General features: G+C 39.7%; 2 protein-coding genes across 2 annotated transcripts; both read right to left on the reverse strand.

Moving 5' to 3' along the window:
• Positions 1 to 423: 423 nt before the first annotated feature.
• gtf2h4 (general transcription factor IIH, polypeptide 4) lies at positions 424 to 13,582 on the reverse strand. The gene is made up of 13 exons (XM_061742025.1): positions 13,304 to 13,582; positions 11,036 to 11,140; positions 10,129 to 10,260; positions 8,365 to 8,547; positions 8,174 to 8,282; positions 6,359 to 6,427; positions 5,355 to 5,438; positions 3,616 to 3,772; positions 3,272 to 3,402; positions 2,256 to 2,303; positions 2,089 to 2,167; positions 1,839 to 1,900; positions 424 to 679 (listed from the first exon to the last, which is right to left on the reverse strand). Exons 1-13 carry the CDS (start codon positions 13,420 to 13,422, stop codon positions 569 to 571), a joined length of 1,389 nt encoding a protein of 462 aa, XP_061598009.1. The 5' UTR covers positions 13,423 to 13,582; the 3' UTR covers positions 424 to 568.
• Positions 13,583 to 15,715: 2,133 nt separating this feature from the next.
• On the reverse strand, positions 15,716 to 21,050 carry polr1h (RNA polymerase I subunit H). Its single transcript, XM_061742027.1, has 5 exons — positions 20,974 to 21,050; positions 20,227 to 20,346; positions 18,134 to 18,234; positions 16,133 to 16,242; positions 15,716 to 16,054 (listed from the first exon to the last, which is right to left on the reverse strand). The coding sequence occupies exons 2-5, from the start codon at positions 20,342 to 20,344 to the stop codon at positions 16,030 to 16,032; spliced, it is 354 nt and encodes a 117-aa protein (XP_061598011.1). The 5' UTR covers positions 20,345 to 20,346; positions 20,974 to 21,050; the 3' UTR covers positions 15,716 to 16,029.
• Positions 21,051 to 21,869: the final 819 nt, after the last annotated feature.

A 21,869-nucleotide genomic window follows, 5' to 3' on the forward strand; every position in this document is an offset into this window, starting at 1 on the left:
TTGTGGGTTGGAGTCTCCTTGTGCCTACAGGGGCTCTCTCTCCGTAGATACACAGATAAACTCTGATATTTAATAAATGCTGCATGAGGAGCGCCACTAGTATGGGAAGGTTCTGGTGAGGGCTGCCAAGTCTGGTAAATGCATGTAAACAAATATACTGTATTTTTTCAAGTATTATCATCAGACATGGCTAACATTTATTTTTTGTGTTTTTTTCCTGAGAGCTGAATTGTCACTAATCTGAATCATTTCTGAACACAACTGTTCCCCACACCCACAAGTAAACTGACCGCTGGCCGCGGCTATCTTTGCATTAACTGGGGTTAGGAGGAATCATTTTCTATGATGATGAGTTCATCAGATGTGTCAAAACACGATACCTTTACACAGTAGAACATTCCCACATACGAAAAATAAACGATGAACAGGGTTCGGTCTTTTAATCAAAATCACATGAAGTCAGAATTTTACAAAACATACAAAATCTCCATTGCTGAACAGTAACTAAGAGAAAACAGTGGAAATCCCCCAGCAGTGATGGTCCTCCGGGGACTGGGTCATCTTCTGGTCACGTCTGAGACCTCTGGCGCTTCCAGAACCTTTTGACTTCGCTGTGTCCCTGTGGCGACACCACCATGACCCTGTGGGCGACGTCCTGCCACACCAGACAGCCCAAACCCTGCACCAGAACACCAGACAACCAGAGAAGTTAGCGAGTGTGGTGTGCGTCCATCTAACCCTCCGCACCAGGGACTGATTACCCCGCAGGGTGTCCACATTTCATACAGGGCTGGGGATCCATTCAAATGTCAAGAGTCGATTCGATTCCAATTCTTAAGATTCAAAATCGATTATCAAGATTTGGTTCAATTCGATTGGATTCCGATATTGATTTGGCTTAGTGTTATTAAAACTTTTTTTCAGCTGTTGCATGAATTATATGACTGTATAGTTATGAAACATATTAATACTCTTATTATATTGAGATTCAACAGCAAGTATTGGGGGTCAGAATTATCAAACAGATTTGGTTTTTAGCATTATATGCAAATGTGATCCCAAGACAGTATATAAAGTAATGAAATATACACAATTTATGCAATTATAACTGAAAACTTTAATGTTTTCATACCTTTAAACATATTTAAAAGGCAAAAACATTGTGTCCAACAAAACATCCTTTTTTGGGCATAAACACAAAAATACCAAAAGTTGTAATGTAATGATGAAAAAAAAAAAAAACCATCAAAGACATACGAAATCGACATACGAATCGATTTTTAGGAATTAATAATATGGATTTAGAATCGGAAAATTGATTTTTTGAACACAGGCCTAATTCCATACCGGTGTTCTTACCTCCTTTTTCCAAGTTGTCAAGTTTAGATGGTTTCTTGGACTTTGGATTTCTCCACATCCTGGTTTAAACTTTATTTATGATGTATGAACCCTGCCTGCCCTGGGGCAGCATATCTAAAACTGAACCAGATAACCAAACCCCAAGTTTTGCTATTCCCATTTACTTTGTACTTAAGAGTCTGTCTTTTAGGTTTAGGTTAGTTAAGGTTGCAACGTGCTGAAACATCTGGAAAACCTATGGTAAACTGAGCTGATATTTTGTAAATATTCTAGTTTAGAAACTAACAACTCTGCCCTCTTGCGTGAATATAAATCATGTGAACAAAATTCAATTGAACCATCTGAACCAGACACATTTTGTTGTGAACATGATTCCTACCTGAACACGGACACAGTCACAGTTCACCTGCTCGGTTTTTACAGAAATCACTTTATTAAAGAGAATTATGCTTTTTTTTTTTAAGCAAACAAAGACTGACCTGAGCTCGGTCGCGCAGCACCTCGAAGTCTGCTTGGGACAGGAACTGGTTGTAGAGAACTCCTGAGGACGAAATGAACATCAAGTTTAAGCTTACGTTTATTTGAAATACATAATTGCATAACAGGGACTGATGATCAGCAGAACCTGACTGCAGCTTTTTGGAAGAATTTGTTTTTGTTCAGTAAATAACAACATGACTTAAAGCGAGTCATGTGTACATCAGGTACGAAACAAAGATGCTTCCTCACCCTCGGTGAACTGCAGTCGATCTCTCTCTAGCTCCCAGAGTCTGATCTGATCTGTGATGGTTGAAGGCAGAACTGGAGTCTGAAACACAGAGACGGAGGTTGAACGTGGCACCAGGAGGCCGCTCATCAGCAGCTGAATGAGAATCAGGCACATGAGGTTCTGGTACCTGTTTGAGCATGACAGGGTGAGCTCTGGTCCTGAGGAAGTGGATGATCTGTAGAACAAAGACAACTACCTCAAATTAACCACTTTAATATTTAAAAAATGTTAAAATGTGCACCCTGTTTATTCTAAATGTTTGCAAAAAACAGCTCATGGGAGGGAAAAACCCTACAGGGTTGTTTCTAGCTTCCTGGGAGCCCTGGGCAAGATTCTGTGTGGGAGAGGGGGGCCCTCTTTACTAAAACTCCAGAATTTCTGATTTTATTAAATCACAAACTTGTGATTTAGTTTTAGATTTTTATTTTAACATTTTTTTGTTTTAGAAATTGTGACTTAAACTTGAACATTTTCAGGAACTAACATTAAAAATGTTCAAATGAAATAATTTGGAGATTCCAGCTTATAAACCCACAAATGTGCAAAATGGAATACATTTTTAAACAAAACAGACATTATATACTTAAAAAATGTCAGACTTAATCTCTGAAATTGTGACTTTAAGAACTTAGAAATTTAGAAATTATAAACTTACAACAAAACTTTCAAAAGAGAATTTAGCATCTCTTATTTTTTAAGTCAATTATAAGATAATAATAATAATAATAATAATAATAATAATAATAATAATAATAATAATAATAATAATAGATTTTATAGAGCCACAGATTAGTGAAGTTCTGCTGTATTCTGCCAGCACTTGTGTATCTACAAATCAAATTCAAGTTGAGCTAGCAAAATAAGCGCCTAGCTAGCGCCGCAGTGTCTTTGGTCCATTTAAGTTACGATTAAAATTCTACTGGGGGAAGAAAATAAATCTAAGAATGTCTGACTTTACAAACCAACAAATGTGCTGGGAAATCATTCAAAACTGCACTGAATTTTACCCAACTTCTAATTCTGACCTTAAAACGCTGTTGTGCTAGCTCGGCTAGCCTCAGCGGGGGTCAAACGAAAGTCGGAACAACCTGCGAACACCCTTAACTTCCTGTGCAACAGCGGTGCGTGTGGGGGGGCGTTTACCTGCTGGGCGGTGATGCCGTTGGCGATGGCCTGCTGGACAGACTCACGTGTGACCTGAGCCACCACCACGTTGGGGAAGCGATAGAGCATCTCACTGAAGAGGGCCACCAGAGCAATCTGAAGTTCTGAACCTAGGAAAACATTCATGAGCAGTCTGAAATACTGCATATTTAAAATCTACCCTTTAAATATTCCACTCTACGTGTTTGAAGTAAAGAGAGGCGGTCGGAGGCGTCCATAGCTCCACTTCGGTGGATTTAAACTTCCTTAACTGCATCACAGCTTTAAACAACACTCCACTTGGAGTAGAGCACATAGATTGTAGAACACATGCTGAGACGTACTGGTGTAGGCGTAGATACGGTAGTTGGTCTCCACCACGATGAAGGCTGTGTCTCCAGCTCCAGGGGTGGAGGGCAGGGTGGACGGCGAGGAGTTGCTGGTGACCCCGGCGGCCAGGGTGATGGCCAGTCTGGTGGGGTAGTACCGCCGAGACTTCCTCTGAAAACAAACACTTCTGAGTTTAAAAAGCAACAAAGGTGCAAGAGAACTTGATTTGTGACTTTGTGTTCCTAAATGTGAGTTTATCAACTCAGATTTGTGAGAAAATGCTTTGAGATCACGAGTCATCGTTAACGGCAGCAGTAGCACTGGTGAGCAGCATCATCACATCAGGTCGGTGGGCCCCCGGTGGGCAGGAGTGGTAATGCCGCATGACATGGCTTCAAGTTGAGGTACTGTGGGGCCCCATGGTAGCTGTACAATTAAAGCTAAACGTAAAGTGCACAAAGCACGAAAGGAGGGAGAGAACCCCTCTCAAATCCACTCCGATTATTGTAGAAAATGTATAATTTTATTTATAGAAAAATCGCTTTGGTCTCCTAGGTCACCTTTGTACAGACTCATTACTCCGGCAATTTAAAACCAACATGTTGTAAATTCTTTCTTTTAATATTATTTGTTTCTTTGTATTGCATCAAAGACCTTAACTAATTCCTTGTGTGTGTTAAACTACTTGGCAATAAACTTCTTTCTGATTCTGATGCTGATTCTTTTTACAGTTTAATAAAGTTTAATTAGTTTGACTGCTATTTACATTTACATGCTGGTGTTGGGCATCGGCATCATCATCTTCATCATCATCATCATCATCACCCAGGGCAGTTGCTAGGAATTCTGAGCCCCCTTAAAGAATATTGCCGTGGGCCCTTTTTTTTTTATTGCTGTAACGACAACAAATCTAACAAAACTTTTTTTGTTGTTTTTGGCTACTCAAATGTCGCACTAACACATCTTTACAAGACCACATTGAACACATGATGATAACGTAACAGATGTTTGTTTGATGCTCATAATTACTGATTAGGCTAAAAAAAAAAAATATATATATATATATATTACTGATTAGGCTTGAATGCGTCACAATACAATCCACTGCAGACAGAGACAGTCACTGTAGTGGCAACGTTATTAGTAACGTTCAGTTAGCAACTTCTTTTTATTCATGACTGGTCCAGTCCTGAGTGTAGCCCAGCCGGATGACGGCTAGTAAGCTGCAGCTGCGGCTCATCAAGGTAAACTAATAGTTTCACTGCATTGCACACTCTAGCCAACTTTTACTCTCACCATTCTTGGAGAAGAACAGCTTTATGTCCTGGGCCCCTGCTCTGCTGCTCTTATTTCGGGCCTCCTTTTCTAACCTTTTCTGGTGCCCGGATTTGTGCTTTTTGGTGGGCATGATAGCTTTCCACCATCTAGCTACTGCACATCTAGTCCAGCTGTGATCTCACGTTCTCGCAGCGCTGCTCACTCGCACAGAGTTGGGTGGACCAAACCATTTTTAAGAAGGGAAGGGGCAAAGGGAATTATCGAAGTGATTTAAATTAGAGAATATTGTGTCACTGGTGGCTCTGTTTGAATTTGGATTCAGTAGTATGAGTATATATTGTGTATTATGTATGCATAATTATTTTATCATAGGTTACTGGGGGGGGCATGTGTGGGCCCTTGTGGGCTGTGGGCCCTTATAATTGTCACCACCTTTCTCCCCTATACGACGGCGCTGTCATCACCAGATCCTCACCTTCCTCTGGAACACCAGTCCGAACTCTCGCAGGTGCTGCAGGAAGGTCAGCAGAGACTCGCTCATCCCCTCCACCGAGTAGTCCTGAACGACAGACAGAACACTGAAAACCCAGATCCTAAAGCTGCGAGCTCCGCTGGCTGGTTCTCCTGCAGCTTCTCATCCCCGGGCCCCCCAGGAATGGGCCCTCGGGTCGACCTCAGCACCCCCCGCCAGCACGAGTGCCGCATGCTCAGCTGAGGATTCACGACCCTATGAGAACTGCCGGGATCTGCTGTTCTACTTCTACATCTGGTTCTTTTTGTGCAAAACTACGGAAGCATATTGCATTCATTTGAGAAAAAAAAAATCTGCTCTGTTTCTGAATTAACGAGTTAATTATCTCAGAATTCTGAGAAAAGTTTTAATGAAAAAAATAATAATTCTGCTCTGTTTTACTGAATTAACAGATACCTGACAACATGCAAGAAGCTGTCGTTCACTTGAGTGCTGGAATTCATGGAAGCAAACATGTTCCGCATGTCCAGTTTAATCCAGTTTTATTTTGCTTTTGGTTTGAAACATTGGGAGATGCTCTTGTCTTTAAGTTATATAGATGGTATTGTTATTAGTTTGTCGACTTTGCGCAGGCACCTCAGGACTTTGCGGTTGTTCGTGAGAGCTTCTCCCAGGTTGTAAACAGAGCACATTTATTTTTTTTCATTAAAACTTTTTTCTGAATTCTGAGATAATTATCTCGTTAATTCAGAAAAACAGAGCAGATTTTTTTTTTCTCAAGTGAATGCAATACGCTTCCGTACAAAACACATAAAAAATGACAGATAAACTTTTAAACCTCTCAACGGAAACTCCACTCGTATCTGGTTCAAATATCTTCTAAAGCTCTGAATCTTTCCCCCTCACCTTCCACAGGTTAGGATCGACATACAAGTGCACTGGATAGCCGCTGGAATGTAAGGCTTAGCACGTCAAGCATGAAGACAAACACAAGGTGCTCTACTCACTCTGCCCAGAGTAGAGAAGCTGAGCTGGAACAAGAAGGACAGGATCTCCACCAGCTCCATCCCTCTGGACTGCAAGAGAAAGAGCTACATTAATAGGAGCAAACTTTATCAAATAATAGCTAGAATGACATAACACCAAGGTACTTTCTACATATTTTGCGTAATACAGGACTTTCTCAGAAAATTAGAATATTGTGATAAAGTCCTTTATTTTCTGTAATGCAAAAATGTCATACATTCTGGATTCATTAAAAATCAACTGAAATATTGCAAGCCTTTTATTATTTTAATATTGCTGATCATGGCTTACAGCTTAAGAAAACTCAAATATCCTATCTCAAAAAAATGTGAATATTCTGGGAATCTTAATCTTAAACTGTAAGCCATAATCAGCAATATTAAAATAATAAAAGGTTTGCAATATTTCAGTTGATTTGTAATGAATCCAGAATGTATAACATTTTTTTTTTTTTTTTTTTTTTAAATTGCATTACAGAAAATAAAGAACTTTATCACAATATTCTAATTTTTCTGAGACAGTCCTGTATGCATAGTTCCTGGGTTGCATCCCACAGAGGAGTCGAGTTTAACCGTTTCTGCCCTGCTAATCTCTCTGAGGCATCAACAGTTTCATCTGAGGCACTGACTTGTTTCCTGGGCCCAATCCCAACCAGACTGACAGACTCTTCAGGTCGTACAAAACTCCTCCTAACGAGACCTACTTCTGAGTTTCCTTCTCTAAAATGAGGCAGGTGATTTAAGATGAGTTTACCTCAGAAACCACGAGGAGTAAATACAAAGCAAAAGTAAAACAGGAGAGATTCCAGAAAAATGACTAAATCTTCCGCTTTTAGAGCTCAAATCTGTATGAACTAATGTTGTGGAAACCTAAACACTCCCATCCCTCAACATCTCATTTATTTTGCTGAGACTGATTTTATTTTGTGTAACAGTTTTGTAAACAGACTGGTACATTAATGGCACTTTTCAACTAGCACCTACTCGGCTCTACTCATCTCAGCTTGGCCAAGTTTCTTTCTCCACTACAATTCAGCACCTGGAGAAGTAGGAGGTTGGAGCGAAGCTGCTGTGACGTATTTTTCATTGTGTGATCTAAACGAAGAATACAACAACACTAAAGATGTAGAACCTGGAGGAGATGATATATGTGCTGCTGGGTATGTGGCTTGTGTTTGATATCAAGTTAAAAAATGAGAGTGAGAGAAGTTTCAAGCGGCTGGGAGCCGCGAGCAGCTATGAAGTGACAGATCCTGGTAAATCTGGTCGTTCCTTATCGCCCGTCTAGATCCATTTTTAATTCTCTCCTCAGCACCAGGTTTATGAACATCTGCACCTCAGAGTTGGATCATGAAACAGACTTTTGTGCTGCCATTGCCTGTAGAATAAAATGAACAAGAAGCCGTCAGAGTCTCTCTTTCTCTGATTTCCGCCTCCTGACTCAGGCGTCTGACTCCAACCCCCCGACCAATCGGTGGCCTGTAGTGTGATGACGTCAGATACAGCCGACTCAGCCGCAGAGAAGTTACAGAAAAAGTATCTACTCTGCACGTTAGACCCCTAGTGGGAAAGAACCAAAACGAGTCGAGTCGGGCTGAGTAGGTACTAGTAAAAAAGCACCATTAGTCATACCCGTGTCTGAGTTTTTGCACTTTTCCGGAGTCTGCAGAGACGTTGGACAGTTTCCTGTTGTTGGGAGGCCTCAGTCTGGTGGGATCTCACACACGCTCAAGTATAAGCTCCAGAGTACAGAAGGGATCAGCTCTCCATCCAGGACTGAGAGGGGGTGCTGCTTACCTGGGCGGTTTTCAGGTACTGCAGGGTGAAGTACCACAGCTGGGAGGCCGTGTCCAGCAGGAGGAACTGGAAACCAGCCGAGGTGATGTAGGGCGCCTCTCCGGCCTCGCTGGCGACACAAACACCACAGCAGTTAGAGCAGCTCCTCTCCTCTCTCTACGAGGACGGATCCGGCTGCAGGGGTGGCCCACCTCTTCATCAGGCCCGCCTGGACCAGCAGCTGGGCCAGGTCCTGGCTGACGGCGCTGGGGGACCCCACCATGAACTGCAGGATCACCTCCCAGCGCTCCATGGCGTAGCGGTCCAGACTGTCGATGTCCCGGGCATGGCGGTCCGGACCCAGAGAGCTGCCCTCGTCAGCCCACACCGCACCCCTGCGGTCAGAGTACACGCCACGTTAATGCAGAGGAAACACGCCTAGCAGGTTGAGACAGGAGCGTTTGAAGCTGCTAAATCTGATTTACCTGTCGGGATTATTAAAGTATCGTCAAATTAAACTCACGTGAAATTCTAGATAACGGAGGTTTTACGGAAGAGTATTAGGGCCAGGCAGGAGAAAAATAAAAATAATATTTTAGAGGAGGAAGATTTTTTTTTCATTCTGCACTTCGAGAAAAAAAGTTGAAATGTTGAGGAAAAAGTCAAAATTTCGTGAATAAAGTTGAAATGTTGAGAAAAACGGCGAAATTTCGACTTTATTCACAAAATTTCAACTTGTTTTTTTATTTATTTATTTTATTTTTTTATTTTATTAGTTTGCACACAATAAAATTAACACTTGCAATCAAAATAGTAAAACAAATGTGACAGGAGAGGTCAAAAAGCCAACAGGCTTATGCAACGGACCTCCCCTCAATTTAGGAAGTAAAACAGTAATTACAAAAAATCAAAAAACAAAAACAACAAGACGAAGACTATAAACAAAAACAAAGAAGGTTTGACTACATAGTTACAGATCATCAACACACACACACACACACAAACAAAAAAAAAAAAAAAAAAAAGAAAACTTGACATTTTTTAAATGTGAATTAAATGAGATGATAAATTTATTTTAAAAATCTCTAGAGAAGCAGAGCTTTTGATAACGTGAGATTTGGAGTTCCATATCTGTACACCGCGATATCTGAGGGAAAACTGGCCGTGTTTAGTTTTATAAAAAGGAAAATGAAAATGATTAACTTGTCTAGTATTATATGAATGTATTTGAGAATTATAAGTGAAAAAATTACTAAACGATAGTGGTAAAGAAAAAGGCAAAAACATATGTTTGTATAAAAACAGACATATCTGATGAATATTTATGTCATATACTGAAAGAAGTTTGAGTTTTCTGAACAAAGGAGTAGAGGGTTCCGTAGAGTTAGAAAAAGTTGCCAGTCTTACAAATCGTTTTTGCATTAAATAAAGTTGATGAAGACTGGAAGGGTATGTATTTGCCCAAACAATATTACCATAAATCAAATAAGGATAAATCATAGAATAATACAGAGTTAATAAGCAAGAAATATTAACGAGATTTCGCAGTTTGCTGATGATGCCCAATGACTTCACAGTTTTATTATGAATGATGTTTTTTCCAATTCAATTTCTCATCAACCAAAATACCTAAAAATCGAGTATGTGAGACTTGGGAAATTTCATTTCCATCTACTGCTACAATTTCAACTTTATTCTTGAAATTGTATTTCAACATTATTCTCGAAATTTCAACTTTTTTCTCAACATTTCGACTTTTTTCTCGAAGTTCACAATAAAAAAAATAAATCTTCATCTCAAATATTTTTTCTCCTGCGTGGCCCTAATACTCTTCCGTACTTATGCTAACATGCTAGCGGGATGATTTAACAGAACTGGTGACGAGGGCTCTGAGCGCCATGAACACATTTACGCAGACATGTTCCCACTGAGGAGCAACAAGAGACCAGGGTGGTGAAGTGTGGAGGTGTACGTACCCCCCCAGCAGAGCAGTCCTCAGGTTCTCCTTGAAGATGGGATTTAAGATGTAGCCCTGCAGGCCGCCCTGCAGCTGCTGACAGTGCCAGAGCCGGAGACCCACCAGCACCGACACACACTCATCATGATCCCTGCAGGACCACAGAAAACAAGAAGCTGAGCCACCTCAGACTCCCTCCTGTAAGGTGTTTCAGGCCTGAAGAAGATCTGCAATCCTCGGGGGGTTCTGGTGACCTGGATCTGAGGAGAGCTTTCAGGCCTAAAGTCCTCAAACAAACCTGTTCTGTTTGAAAAGTGAGATAGCAGATATGAACAATAAATCATCTTAAACCATGAGAAGCCAGTGCTTGTCCTGAAACCCAACGCAGCTTGTAGGCCGTCCAGGTTTGAGAAGAAGTTTCAGACCTCAAATATAAACGGAGGTCGGGTTCGAGCTCTCCAGTTTGGGATGAAGGACCTAAGAACTATCACCACTATAGTCACATAGGATGAAAGAAGGTGAAAACTGGTCTAATTTACCACCATGGAGTGAAGATTCTAACAAAAAATAAATAAATTTACTCTAATTTCTTGACAAAAGTTCATTGTATTAACAAATGGAGCCAGAGTATTATTGAGCAATTTCTCACCAGCCATTAGACTGAATGATGACTCTACTATTGACGCTGGAGGTTTTTTGTTTTATTTCACCAAAATCCCATTAACTTTTACGGGGCATTTTTGATATTTATGATATTTTGGTATTTATCATTTTAAAATCATAAATATTTGTGGTATTTATGATTTTAAAATCATAAATAACACAGCATGAATTGCTACCAAAAGCCCCAGCACACTAGAAATCACGATACATGAGAAGATGAAGAAGAAATGAGAGTGATGACCAGGATGAGGTGGGAGACTGACCTCTGACTGTCCTTCCTCACCCACAATGCCACAGCTGCCTGGGGGAGGGGCTGGTCCAGGAACAGCATCCGCATCACATAGTTCTTGGCCAGTGAGGGCAGTTCCCTGCAGGGGATTCAATGTGGCATGAAACAACTCCATCACACACCAGTGAAGACGAGTGAAGGCAGTGAACCTTCATTCAGGATCTCATTTCCTCCCTAATCGGTTCAAAAATGTACTTGTAAAGAAAACTGCAGTTACAATAGCTCTGAAATGCAATATAAGAAGGTGATTTGTGCCCTGTGCCACTATGTGGTCACATGACGCGGATTGTGTTGACCGAACATACATTTTTTTGCATAAAACCATTATTATAAATTGAATAATCATTAAAACACAATAACATTGGGCGTTACCTGTAGACGGCCAGGCATTGTAGATGTCTGCTATATGCTTGCTGACATCCTGCCCCCCCCTTTTTTTACTAGGGGGTATTACTAGGATTTTTTTCTCCCACTAGTAATATACTAATATAATAATATATAATACTAATAATATAATACTAATAATTTCTATTTCTATTAATAACAATGTTAATTTTGTTTACAATATTGTTGTGTTTATAATGTTGTTTATAAAACTAAGATGATTCCTTATCTCATTGTTATGTCCTTTATATATTTGCATGATAAAGACCAGTTTGTGACATCAGCCTCGTGGCTGTTATAGTTTCATAGGAGCCTAATGATGCTCTTCTAGTTTAAGGCTCACAATGACCTGTAACAATGATATAGTATAGGGTATATTATACATTTCCTGAATCCTTATGGTCCTGTGAGTATTCCAGTTTTTGTATTTTGTGTCTCTGTTGTTCCTAGGTGACACAGGGCTAAAAGATAGTATATCATTTAGGCGAAAATTGTGTAAAAATGTGTGTTGTTTAGAGTTTAAAGAGCTGCAGTGACCTCTACGTTGGTCAGAAAGATTCACATCTTATCTTGAATGAATGCTTAAAAGCCCCCCTTTAAAATGATACCAAAGACAATATTGTGACACATTGACAGATATCCTGTCGTGAGTCTAAACCAGGACATGCACCAGCATCTAAAATGTAATTTTCTGAAGGGGGTTTTAACTTCATGAGCTGATAACTATGATACAGCTGCCACTCAGGAAGGGTTATCGTACCAAAATATCATCTATAGACATGGATCTTTAACAGAGGTGTCAAGTAACGAAGTACAAATACTTCGTTACCTTACTTAAGTAGAAATTTTGGTTATCTATACTTCACTGGAGTAAATATTTTTCAGACGACTTTTTACTTTTACTCCTTACATTTTAAAAACAGCCTCGTTACTCTATTTCATTTCGGCCTTTAAAAAAACACTATCCAGTTAAATTGCTCCATCCGGATAGAGTGAATTTGGTTGTGGTTGTTTCAGATGTTCTTGTCCAGTTTTGTCCTTACATCCGTTCCCTCAGATTCCTGCAACTAAACTTGGATGTACATTCCAATAAAGGTTAGGATAAATGATAACATGCCTCTGAAGTTTGACTTTTTGCACCATTACAATACTTATAGGAAACTAGTCATCATATCTCCTGCTCTCTGAAACACATGTTAATGCTCAATAGTACACATATATGGTTCTTTAATATATTTGCATTATACTAAGATGCATTCATTTTCAATGGCTTTTGTCCTTAATGGCTTTTTCCCCCTTACATTACTTTTACTTTTATACTTTAAGCAGTTTTGAAACCAGTACTTTTATACTTTTACTTGAGTAAAAAACTTGAGATGATACTTCAACTTCTACAGGAGTATTTTTAAACTCTAGTATCTATACTTCTATCTGAGTAATGAACGTAAATACTTTTGACACCTCTGATCTTTAAAAAAATTATAAGCAAGTTTGGTCACCTTGAATGTTACTGATATCTGGTCCGGCCCATGGACTATAGGGGAGTTTTTACCTGCCACTGTTTATGTTATGTTCATGTTGTAATAATTACAATAGTAATAAATAGTACAATAGTTACAATGTAATAATTGCTCAGGGGTCTAGAGACAAATTCTGTTGTAATAGACGTATGGAGCCAAATCAAGGCCAAAAGTTTTGCTAATTTGAAAATAAAATTTGAACCTGAAAATTCTTTTTTACAGTTTAATTTTTTTTTTTTTCCGTATCAGATCTTTTTTTCAGTTTCAGAACTTTTTATTTCAGTTTCAAATCTTTTTTTCAGTTTCACATCTTTTTTTTCATGTGATGTCTGCCTGACCTGTAGACGGCCAGGCAGGTGGCCGGGTGGTTGTACAGCTGGTCCAGGATCTCAGGGCTCAGCTCCCGCAGATACTCGTGCAGGTTCTTGCACTGCAGCTGGACGCGCAGCTTCATCATCTCCGCGGCTGGGCAGGGGCTGGTTTTACCGAGAAGAAGTCCGGCGATGAAGACCTGCGGTGTCTTGACGGTCAGAGATCACTGTAAACTTAAAAAACTGCATCAGTCCAGAGCATGGATGTATTATCCAGAGCTGTTGTGGTTATTTGGTCGCCATGTTGGTCACGTCACATCCGTGTTGCTCTTCTCTTGTCTTCCGTCGTTTCTGGTGAAGCTCCAACAGCATATTCTGATTTTATCAGAATAATAATAATCAGATTTTATCTGATTTTGATCCATGATTCTGACGAACCGCTTTATTTGCGTTATCCAGAATTTAGAGAAAAATAAAAAGAGATGTATTTATTTGTAAGAACATTTATGAACTCAACAGTAAAGTAATTACTGAGATTTCTATGGTGCACTGTCTGGGTTGAGATACGAAAAGAAAAAAAGAGAAATGAACTTTTAGTCTTGACAGAAACGATTTATGTATTTAAACACTTGATTTAAATGTAATTTTTCTTTATTTTTTTCCCCCTAAAAACATTCAAAGTCAGAAGATTAAAGTGTTTTCATTGAAAATGTTTCGATCTATGCTTTGCATGCCAGATTTACTAAGAAATTTCAGATTTTTCATTTTATTATGTGATTTGAAAGATTATGAAATCTCAATTGAGGGTTTTTTCCCTTCTCAATTTGCATGTATACACACACGTATGTATGTGTAGTGTTGGAAAAGGCGCCTCAAATTAGAGTTTTATAAAATCAGACACCCCCTCATTTTTTGGAGATTCAGCTATTTAACCAATTTGAAAATAGAGAACATTTCATTTATTATTTCAATTTACTCATATTCTTCTGTTCCAATAAATATTTGTGTGGATCGTTTTCCACTAGAGGGCAGATGTAAAATGGGTAATGGGGGAGGTATCAAACTCAAGTTAGGAGCATGCACAACCTTTTTTTTTTTGAACACTTGAATATTGTACAAATCCTTGAGGCATATAAAACATATAAAACAGCATGTAGATTTATTAGCCACACAGCACATTCTGCATCACTGTAAGAGTGCAACAATACATTTAAAAGATAAGATGTAATGCAAGGACATAAACAAAAGGAGTGTCAAAAATAAAAGTAAAAAACAACTAAAGATAAATAAATAAATACAATTATAATAATAAAATGAGAAAAACAGTGCGAAGCAGGGGCATTAGTCATCCTCAAATATCTTAAAATCTATATAGGCGTTAAGGAGTTGTTTACCATGTTTGTTTTTAATCAGTCTTAAGGCACTGAGATGGTTGTTTATCAGGTATCTTTTAAAAGCTGAAAAGTTTCCCCATTTGCATGTATGAATAAAGAACTTGGCAAAAATCAACAGGTTATTGAGTAAAGGTCACCTATTTTATCTTTGAGGATGGTCCCAGATATAATATCCTCTCTTGTTAGAAGAACTTCTGTTGATATCCAGTCTTGTAAGTCTTCCCAGAAGGTAAAAGAATAAATGGTCTGTTTCAATATCATTACAGAAGGTTCAGCTGTTAATGCCCGGATTGAATCTTTGTGTTAATAGTTCTAAATGGAAAAATATTACTAAAGGATTTTTAAAATATTTTTTTTAGCTTTGGGGCTTAAAGGATATTTGAGGTAAGTTGATCTCCACCTTTTCATTCTGAATTTGAAAACAGTTGAATAATAGAATTTCTATTTGACCAGACTGGATGCTTTTGAGAAACTGACAACAGCTACCTGTTTCCTGCTCTCCTTTCATTACCATTTAGGAGAGTGTTTGCTGCTAGCCCAGGCACCCATAGACCTGAGACTCAGAAATGTAATTGTTTTCCTCTTCAAGAGTAACAGATCTATGCACCATCAGGGATCATCTTAAAGATTTTGAACCTTATTGAACTTGAACCCACATTTGACTTTCAACAATTGGACATGAGCTTTCTCTCATCCCAAGCTTCAGTCTCCCGACATGGTCAGTGGGGAGCTCCTCCAACAATAACCTACAGATGTGCCTTTGAACTTTTATTGAACATACACAATTACAAAGAAAATGATGTTCACTGTGTTCAGAAAACATGAACTAGAAAAAAGTTGGGAGACAAAGAAAGAAAGGTCTCGAAAACATACAAGCAACATTGTTTAATAAGATTGTAGAGCAGCGAGGGCTGCCAGGGCGCCACCACCGGGTACAGGACAAGCAGATGAGTCGTAGATCAACAGATCTCAAACTTGGTACCAGGAAGGGTCCCGTAGGTGACAGTGAACCGATAGTTCACATACTGGAGCCACCGGTCAGAAACCAAACATGAACCATCAGTCTAAGTTCACGTGGGCTCGCTGCGTCTCCCTTCAGGTCTGTTCCTGGGGTGACGTAGCATTTTATGGGAACTCTGCAATCTTTTCATTTTTCCTTTCTTTTAATGTTTCTGTATCGTTGCTTCAAAAACTGGATGTAAAGCACTCAGAAAAACCCAGATCTAGCGTGTGTGAAAGCACTGGCTCAGACGGTACATTAGTTCTGAGAGCAGGATTCCTTGTTGGCAGGCGGGACACGAAGCTGAAGCCACAAACTTGGGAGCAGCTGTTGGGAAAAAGTAGCGGATGTGAAGAGTGTCACGAGTCCTCCTTCTCTTGAAACCTGCGACACCAAGATCAAACCGTCAGAGACAGACCTCACTGCAGCAGGGAAGCAGACATGGTGGCTGGAGTTACTCACTTGCAGTGCATGCAGGTGAAGAAGACGGTCTGTCCTTCGTCCGCTGACCTCATCTGTCTGGTGTGATAAACCATCCCCTCTTTCCCACAGCGGGAGCAACGCCGGTCCACCTGCAGGGACGTAGCACGGAGCCGTTACTGGGAGTTAGCACGTCATACTAGCATTACATGTTAGCAGAAAAAAGAAAAAAAAAAGTTAGCATTACATGTTAGCATCATGTGTTAGCATGTTGGGGTCCAATTAGCATAACACATGCTAGCAGACATGTTGGGGTAATGTGTTAGCATTAGGCTTGGGTGGTATCCAAATTTTGATACCGTCAAACTTCCTCCACATTTTACCCCGGTATACGGTATTACCGTGACTAATTAAAAATGATGACGTAAGCCTCAAGTGGTATTACCAAACTGTTGGCTTGAGCCTTCAACGTTCAGAAACTGAATACCAAACACTATTACTGAACAATAACAACATAACATGCTTAATATTAACAACTTTTATTAACAACAAATGCAGCTTCTAAAAAAAGTGCAAATACAACAGTCGCGCACAAATCAATTTGAGCGAGCCGGTGCTGTTATTTTAGCAACGGTAACGAGGGTCGAGGAAAGTGCACTTTCGCATTAATTTGCGCACTGAATCAGATTCATACTTGGCCTCCAGCTTTTTTAGAATTGCAGTTTTTATTGACTTTGTTAGTTCGAGTTCGTTTTCTTTTTTTTGACAGCAAGTCACTCGGTACGGGACCTGCCAATCTCTCTCCCCCTCTCTCTCCCAGTGCGTCTCTCTCCGCTCCGCGCTGTCAGGTGATGACATCACGTTCATAAACTTTATGGAAAGTCTCAAAATGTAGGCTAAAACATATTCAACTATTTAATTAAAACTGAAAATTCAACCACACATAAGTGCTACTGGACATAGAATCAATTTTAGGCATTAAATGACTTATTTGATATTTAATTGTTATCTCTTATATAAATCCATTGCATTTTTTCATGACGGTATTGAAAATGATTTTTAGACACCGACAGTATACGGTATTACCGTAATACCGCCCAAGCCTAGTTAGCATAGCATTTTACATGTTAGCATCATGTGTTAGCATGTTGGGGTCCAATTAGCAAGACACAATCACACCACATGCTAGCAGACATGTAGGGATAATGTGTTAGCATGTTACATGTTAGCAGCGTGGGCTAGTATAGCAGCCAGCACCACATGTTGATGTCACAATCAGGAATTACAAGTTGCTAACATGTTGCCGTAAAATATATTAGCATTATGTGTTAGCAATAAACATTAGCTCTACATCTTACAATCACATGTTAGAAGCAGGTGTTAGCGTGCATGTTAGAATGATATACAAGCATTTTTGTAACAAACAAAAACAAGTTTGTTTCATGTTAGCATTGTCAGCTAGGACTGTTAGCATTAACACAAAGGCCCGTTTACACTCAACTTTGAGACAGATACGGACGGAAAGAAAATGATCAACACTAGTAAAATCCTGCCTGCTGGATGCGTGGCCTGGCAACCACAGGAACTCAAATGACACCGAGGTATGACCTCGCTTGGAACGAATGTACGAAAACAGCGAATAAACAAGGATGTTAGCATCAAATGTTTCATCGTGAATCCACAAATGTTATTAGCCACGCGTTAGCATCATGTGTCTGAAACGCCTCCTGGCTTACATGTTAGCACAACGTACTAGGGTAAAATGCAAGCATTACACGCTAGCAGTGCAAGTGGGCGCCCTGGCGGCGTTTGGTTGCTCCACCGTGTCTGCGGGGGTCGCATCGAAGGGCATGGAGCAGAAAACATGACAAATATGTGGCGATGCCTCCGTCCAGGGAGGGGCTTAGCCAAAACATCACTGCCCTCGCGTTAGCGCTGCACGCTTACGTCACTCGTTCGCACCAGATGGTGGTGATAGTCTGCTAGGTTCATTGCAGCAGTTGCTGCGTGCATTAGCAGGTCATGGTCCTGCACCGGTCTTACCAAAGGCCCGTTCAGCTCAGAGTCCTCGTCCTCCAGGTGTATCAACGTCTGCTGCTCGGAGTTGAAGACCACCGTGGACTCGATCTTCTGGCCGCAGAACTCTGGCTCAGAGGGGGAGATGGAACTTCAGAAACAATCTGTGCAGCCACCAAAGAACAACACGTCTTTACTGATTTAATCGCTTGAGAGTTTTGGATTAAAAACAAATAAAAAAATAACGCTGTGGTTCCAATGTCATTTGGAAGCTTCTGGGAAAAAAGTAATGTTGACATTAATTTTGCTGTTTTGATTAAAAGTTGATCTGTGCAGAGTAGAAATTCTGGCCTTCAGAGCCGGTTAAAGAAAACTTTCAGCATCCTGCCGTCTGCTACATTTCAATTATTTCCATCGCTGAACATTTAAACCGACACATTGCTGTGAGGATTTCTTCTGATGAATTGTTGATTTATTTCTAAAGTGGAAAAATGGTTCATCCAGGAATAAATGAGTTTGACACAAAAGACCTAAAAAGATAAAAATGCACAAATAAAAACTGAATGCTGAGGAGCTCCACACGATGAAACCTTTGCTTTCTGGAATTGGATTCCTTCAAACACTCAAGCTTTACAAGGACGTGTGCACCAAGGTTTTAATTTGTTTTTAACACTTTTTATATATTTGATTCCCTTTCAAAAAAGTCTGTTGATCGAGAGCCTAACACTTTAAACTAGAGAGTATTTAACCTAATACGGCACCTCTGTGACGTGTCAAGCGGATTTTGACCACATGATTCTGCTACTGCTTTTATAAAATTAGTGAAATGGTTGAAGTTTATGAATATTTTTGCTAATTTTTCAGTTTTTAATGGATTCTTATGGAACTGAACGCTAGTGTCTTATCGTTGAGGTCCCATCACACTGCAACCTTGAAAATCGTTTTCAATTAACTCCTTTGATTATTTTTGATCTATTGATTCCACTGTCGGCATTCGCACCTGCATTTTCACATGACACGTGATTGTGTAGTGATGAATGTTACTGTGTAGTTCTCATCTTTCAGAAGATTCCAGCAAACAGAAACACAACGCTCCCGGTGAACATTGTGTCCAAGTGTCTTCGCTGAGCAGAACCAGTTCAATTTGAGCCTTCAGAAGATTATATCCTTCAACACCAGGTTGCTACAATGAAGTTAGTTTCAGGTGGATAATCAACAACCATTTCTTCAGGATCACAGTCGTAAGATTTTTCTAATAAACCCCACTGACGTGACTCAGTGACTCCAAACCAAATCTGATGGTGGTTTAACATGACTAATGAGTCTTTTACTGGGTCTGAGAGCTTATGTTGTATCTTAATTATTTTATATAAAAAAAATGTAATTGCTGAAATTAATTTTAAAGTAATTTCTAACGGCTTCTACAACTGCAGCAGAACAAGAAATCAATTTGGCATCTATTTCTAGTTTTAAAAGAAATTAAAAAACAAGCTCCTGCATTTAAAACACTTGTGTCTCAACTGTCTCATGTCGTATTTCAAGTCGGGCTCAGTTTGAGACTCATCCAGTCATGTGCTCCAAATTCTGCTGAAAGAAATGTGGATTTTTCTATAAAAGGTATTCACAGAAAATAGAGGAAACTGCCAATGAAATTGGAAAAACAAACAGAGTCTTGTTTGTCTCTTGTAGTAAGACAGTCCGGCTTTAGTTGGGAGTCACCGAGTCATAAGGTCATGAGGTTGGTGAAGAAGTTGCTTGAGACTTTTCCTGACAGCAGCAAAACCCTAGCAGCTCTCTGGGCTGCGCGTTGTGGCCTGGACCTGGTTGGGTTACGGGGTTGTGCCAAAAAGTGATTGCCTGCCAGAATCTGATTTCTTCTGATTTCTGGTCGCGGGAGCGCGCACAGCAGCCCGTTGAACGATAGTGCTAAAACGTCAGATTTTCAGATTATGAAGCTCAAGAATGAGATCAAATCATATTTAGGTAGAAACAACCTTTCATTAATTGTATTTGGCCTTCAATCAATTTTTGGCAGGTAAAAAGACCAATTTTCAGGGGAGAAATCAGATTCTGGCAGGAAATCACTTTTTGGCAGGACACATGACAGTCCCCCACTGTACCTGTCACAGGGATAACGAAGGAGCAGCGGGGGCAGCGGACGGTCTTGGACTGTCCCGGCAGAGGAAGGACGTTCCCACACTCAGGGCAGAAGTTGGGATCTCCAGCGAAACACGACATCTCTGCGGGAACGTCAACAACAGGAGATCAGTCTGAGTAGATCAGTAGGACAGTATCCACAAGTCCCTTTAAAGCCAGTTGTTAAAACTCGTTTTGGATTTTTGCACATCCTTGTTTATTTTTCCAATATTTGAAAGTTTACAGCAGCAAAGGGGATAGTGCAAAACAAGAGGCATCAATAAAAATAGAAATAATAATAATATAATAATAATAATAACAGAGTATGACACACTATTAACAGTACTGATATATATAATAACAATAATAATAATAATAATAATAATAATAATAAATAGTGGTTACAAATAAGATAACAGACGGATATTTACATAATTGCACGTTGTAGTGAATGATATTGCACATTACTCCTAGATACTTGATCTCAGTCTTAATTGCAATTGTTGGAAATTCCCATCATGAACTGCAAGTAGCTCACACTTTGTTGTATTTAACTTTAACCTAGAAGCTTAAGGAAATAATGACATTCCAGTTTTGTATCGTTGAAATTATTATAACTACTGATCCGAGAGAATCGATACTAAACTGAAACCAACTTCACCGCAAGTCTGTTATATGTTACAGACATGTTGCGTCCCAACTGTCTTTCCGAGGAGAACTAATTTAATTACCTGTTTAATGAGGTTGACGCGTTTAAAGCAGCAAAAATATCCGCAGTTTGCGTGTCCAGTTTACGCCAAACCACGTGCGTGGTTCCCATGGACGCACGTCTTCTTCTTCTTCGGTTATATGGATGTAGACCACGGGACGGATGTCTGGGAGCCACCGCCACCTGCTGGACGGCAGGGCGAAACACAAGGACTTCGGGTTCAGGTTCTGTGGAACAAAACTCGGTAAAACTCGCGCCCCGGTGTCAAATCATCGCTAATATTTGGTACATTTTCATATATTATCACGCCAAATCCAAATCATATTTATCCCACCTCATTGTTACACACACTTGACTGTCGGGATAAATATACACATTTGAGTGTTCAAACCCTATGTTTGAGGAAGACGTCATGATTTTCCCCCCTTGAAAAAGCCAGAAAAGTTTTTACATGTTGTTGGACCTTAGTTTCTCGGAGAGAAACTCCCCCAAAGATCAATAAAGTTCTATCCGATCTAATGAATGAACTGACCGTACAGATGCAGAGAGCCGCCGTGGCCACTAGAGGGCGCCCATGTTACAAACTCAGCCTCCTTACGCAGAATTAAAATCTTAAAATGAGCTGTCCTCATTTAGCCACCTAAATAAGAACATTTATGTGTTTCACTGTAAAGAACTGGCGTTTGGACTCCTCCTATTTTTTCTGCTGTGCGTGTGTGTGTGTGTGTGTGTGTGTGTGTGTGTGTGTGTGTGTGTGTGTGTGTGTGTGTGTGTGTGTGTGTGTACATAGGCATGTTATAATATAATATATTTTGTTTCTAGTGGGTCTTGATAATAGAAAAAAAATGCATTATTGAAACATTTTATCATTAGGTCATTATTTAACAAAAATGAATACAAGAAAAAAGAATAATCATG

This window comes from Cololabis saira, chromosome 15 (genome assembly GCF_033807715.1).
Source record: "Cololabis saira isolate AMF1-May2022 chromosome 15, fColSai1.1, whole genome shotgun sequence".
Lineage (NCBI taxonomy): Eukaryota > Metazoa > Chordata > Actinopteri > Beloniformes > Belonidae > Cololabis > Cololabis saira.

Bases quoted from the DNA above. Each gene is read 5' to 3' on its own strand.
- gtf2h4 (XM_061742025.1), bottom strand. From the start codon at position 13,422: ATGATGAAGCTGCGCGTCCAGCTGCAGTGCAAGAACCTGCACGAGTAT. The intron at 11,141-13,303 runs GTCAGGCAGACA...AATCCCCTGCAG, and splicing joins ACCTGCCTGGCCGTCTACAG to GGAACTGCCCTCACTGGCCA. The intron at 6,428-8,173 runs GTAAGCAGCACC...TTTCTCTTGCAG, and splicing joins AGTACCTGAAAACCGCCCAG to TCCAGAGGGATGGAGCTGGT.
- polr1h (XM_061742027.1), bottom strand. From the start codon at position 20,344: ATGTCGTGTTTCGCTGGAGATCCCAACTTCTGCCCTGAGTGTGGGAAC. The intron at 16,243-18,133 runs GTAAGACCGGTG...ACGTCCCTGCAG, and splicing joins CTGAGCTGAACGGGCCTTTG to GTGGACCGGCGTTGCTCCCG. The intron at 16,055-16,132 runs GTGAGTAACTCC...TTGGTGTCGCAG, and splicing joins TTCACCTGCATGCACTGCAA to GTTTCAAGAGAAGGAGGACT.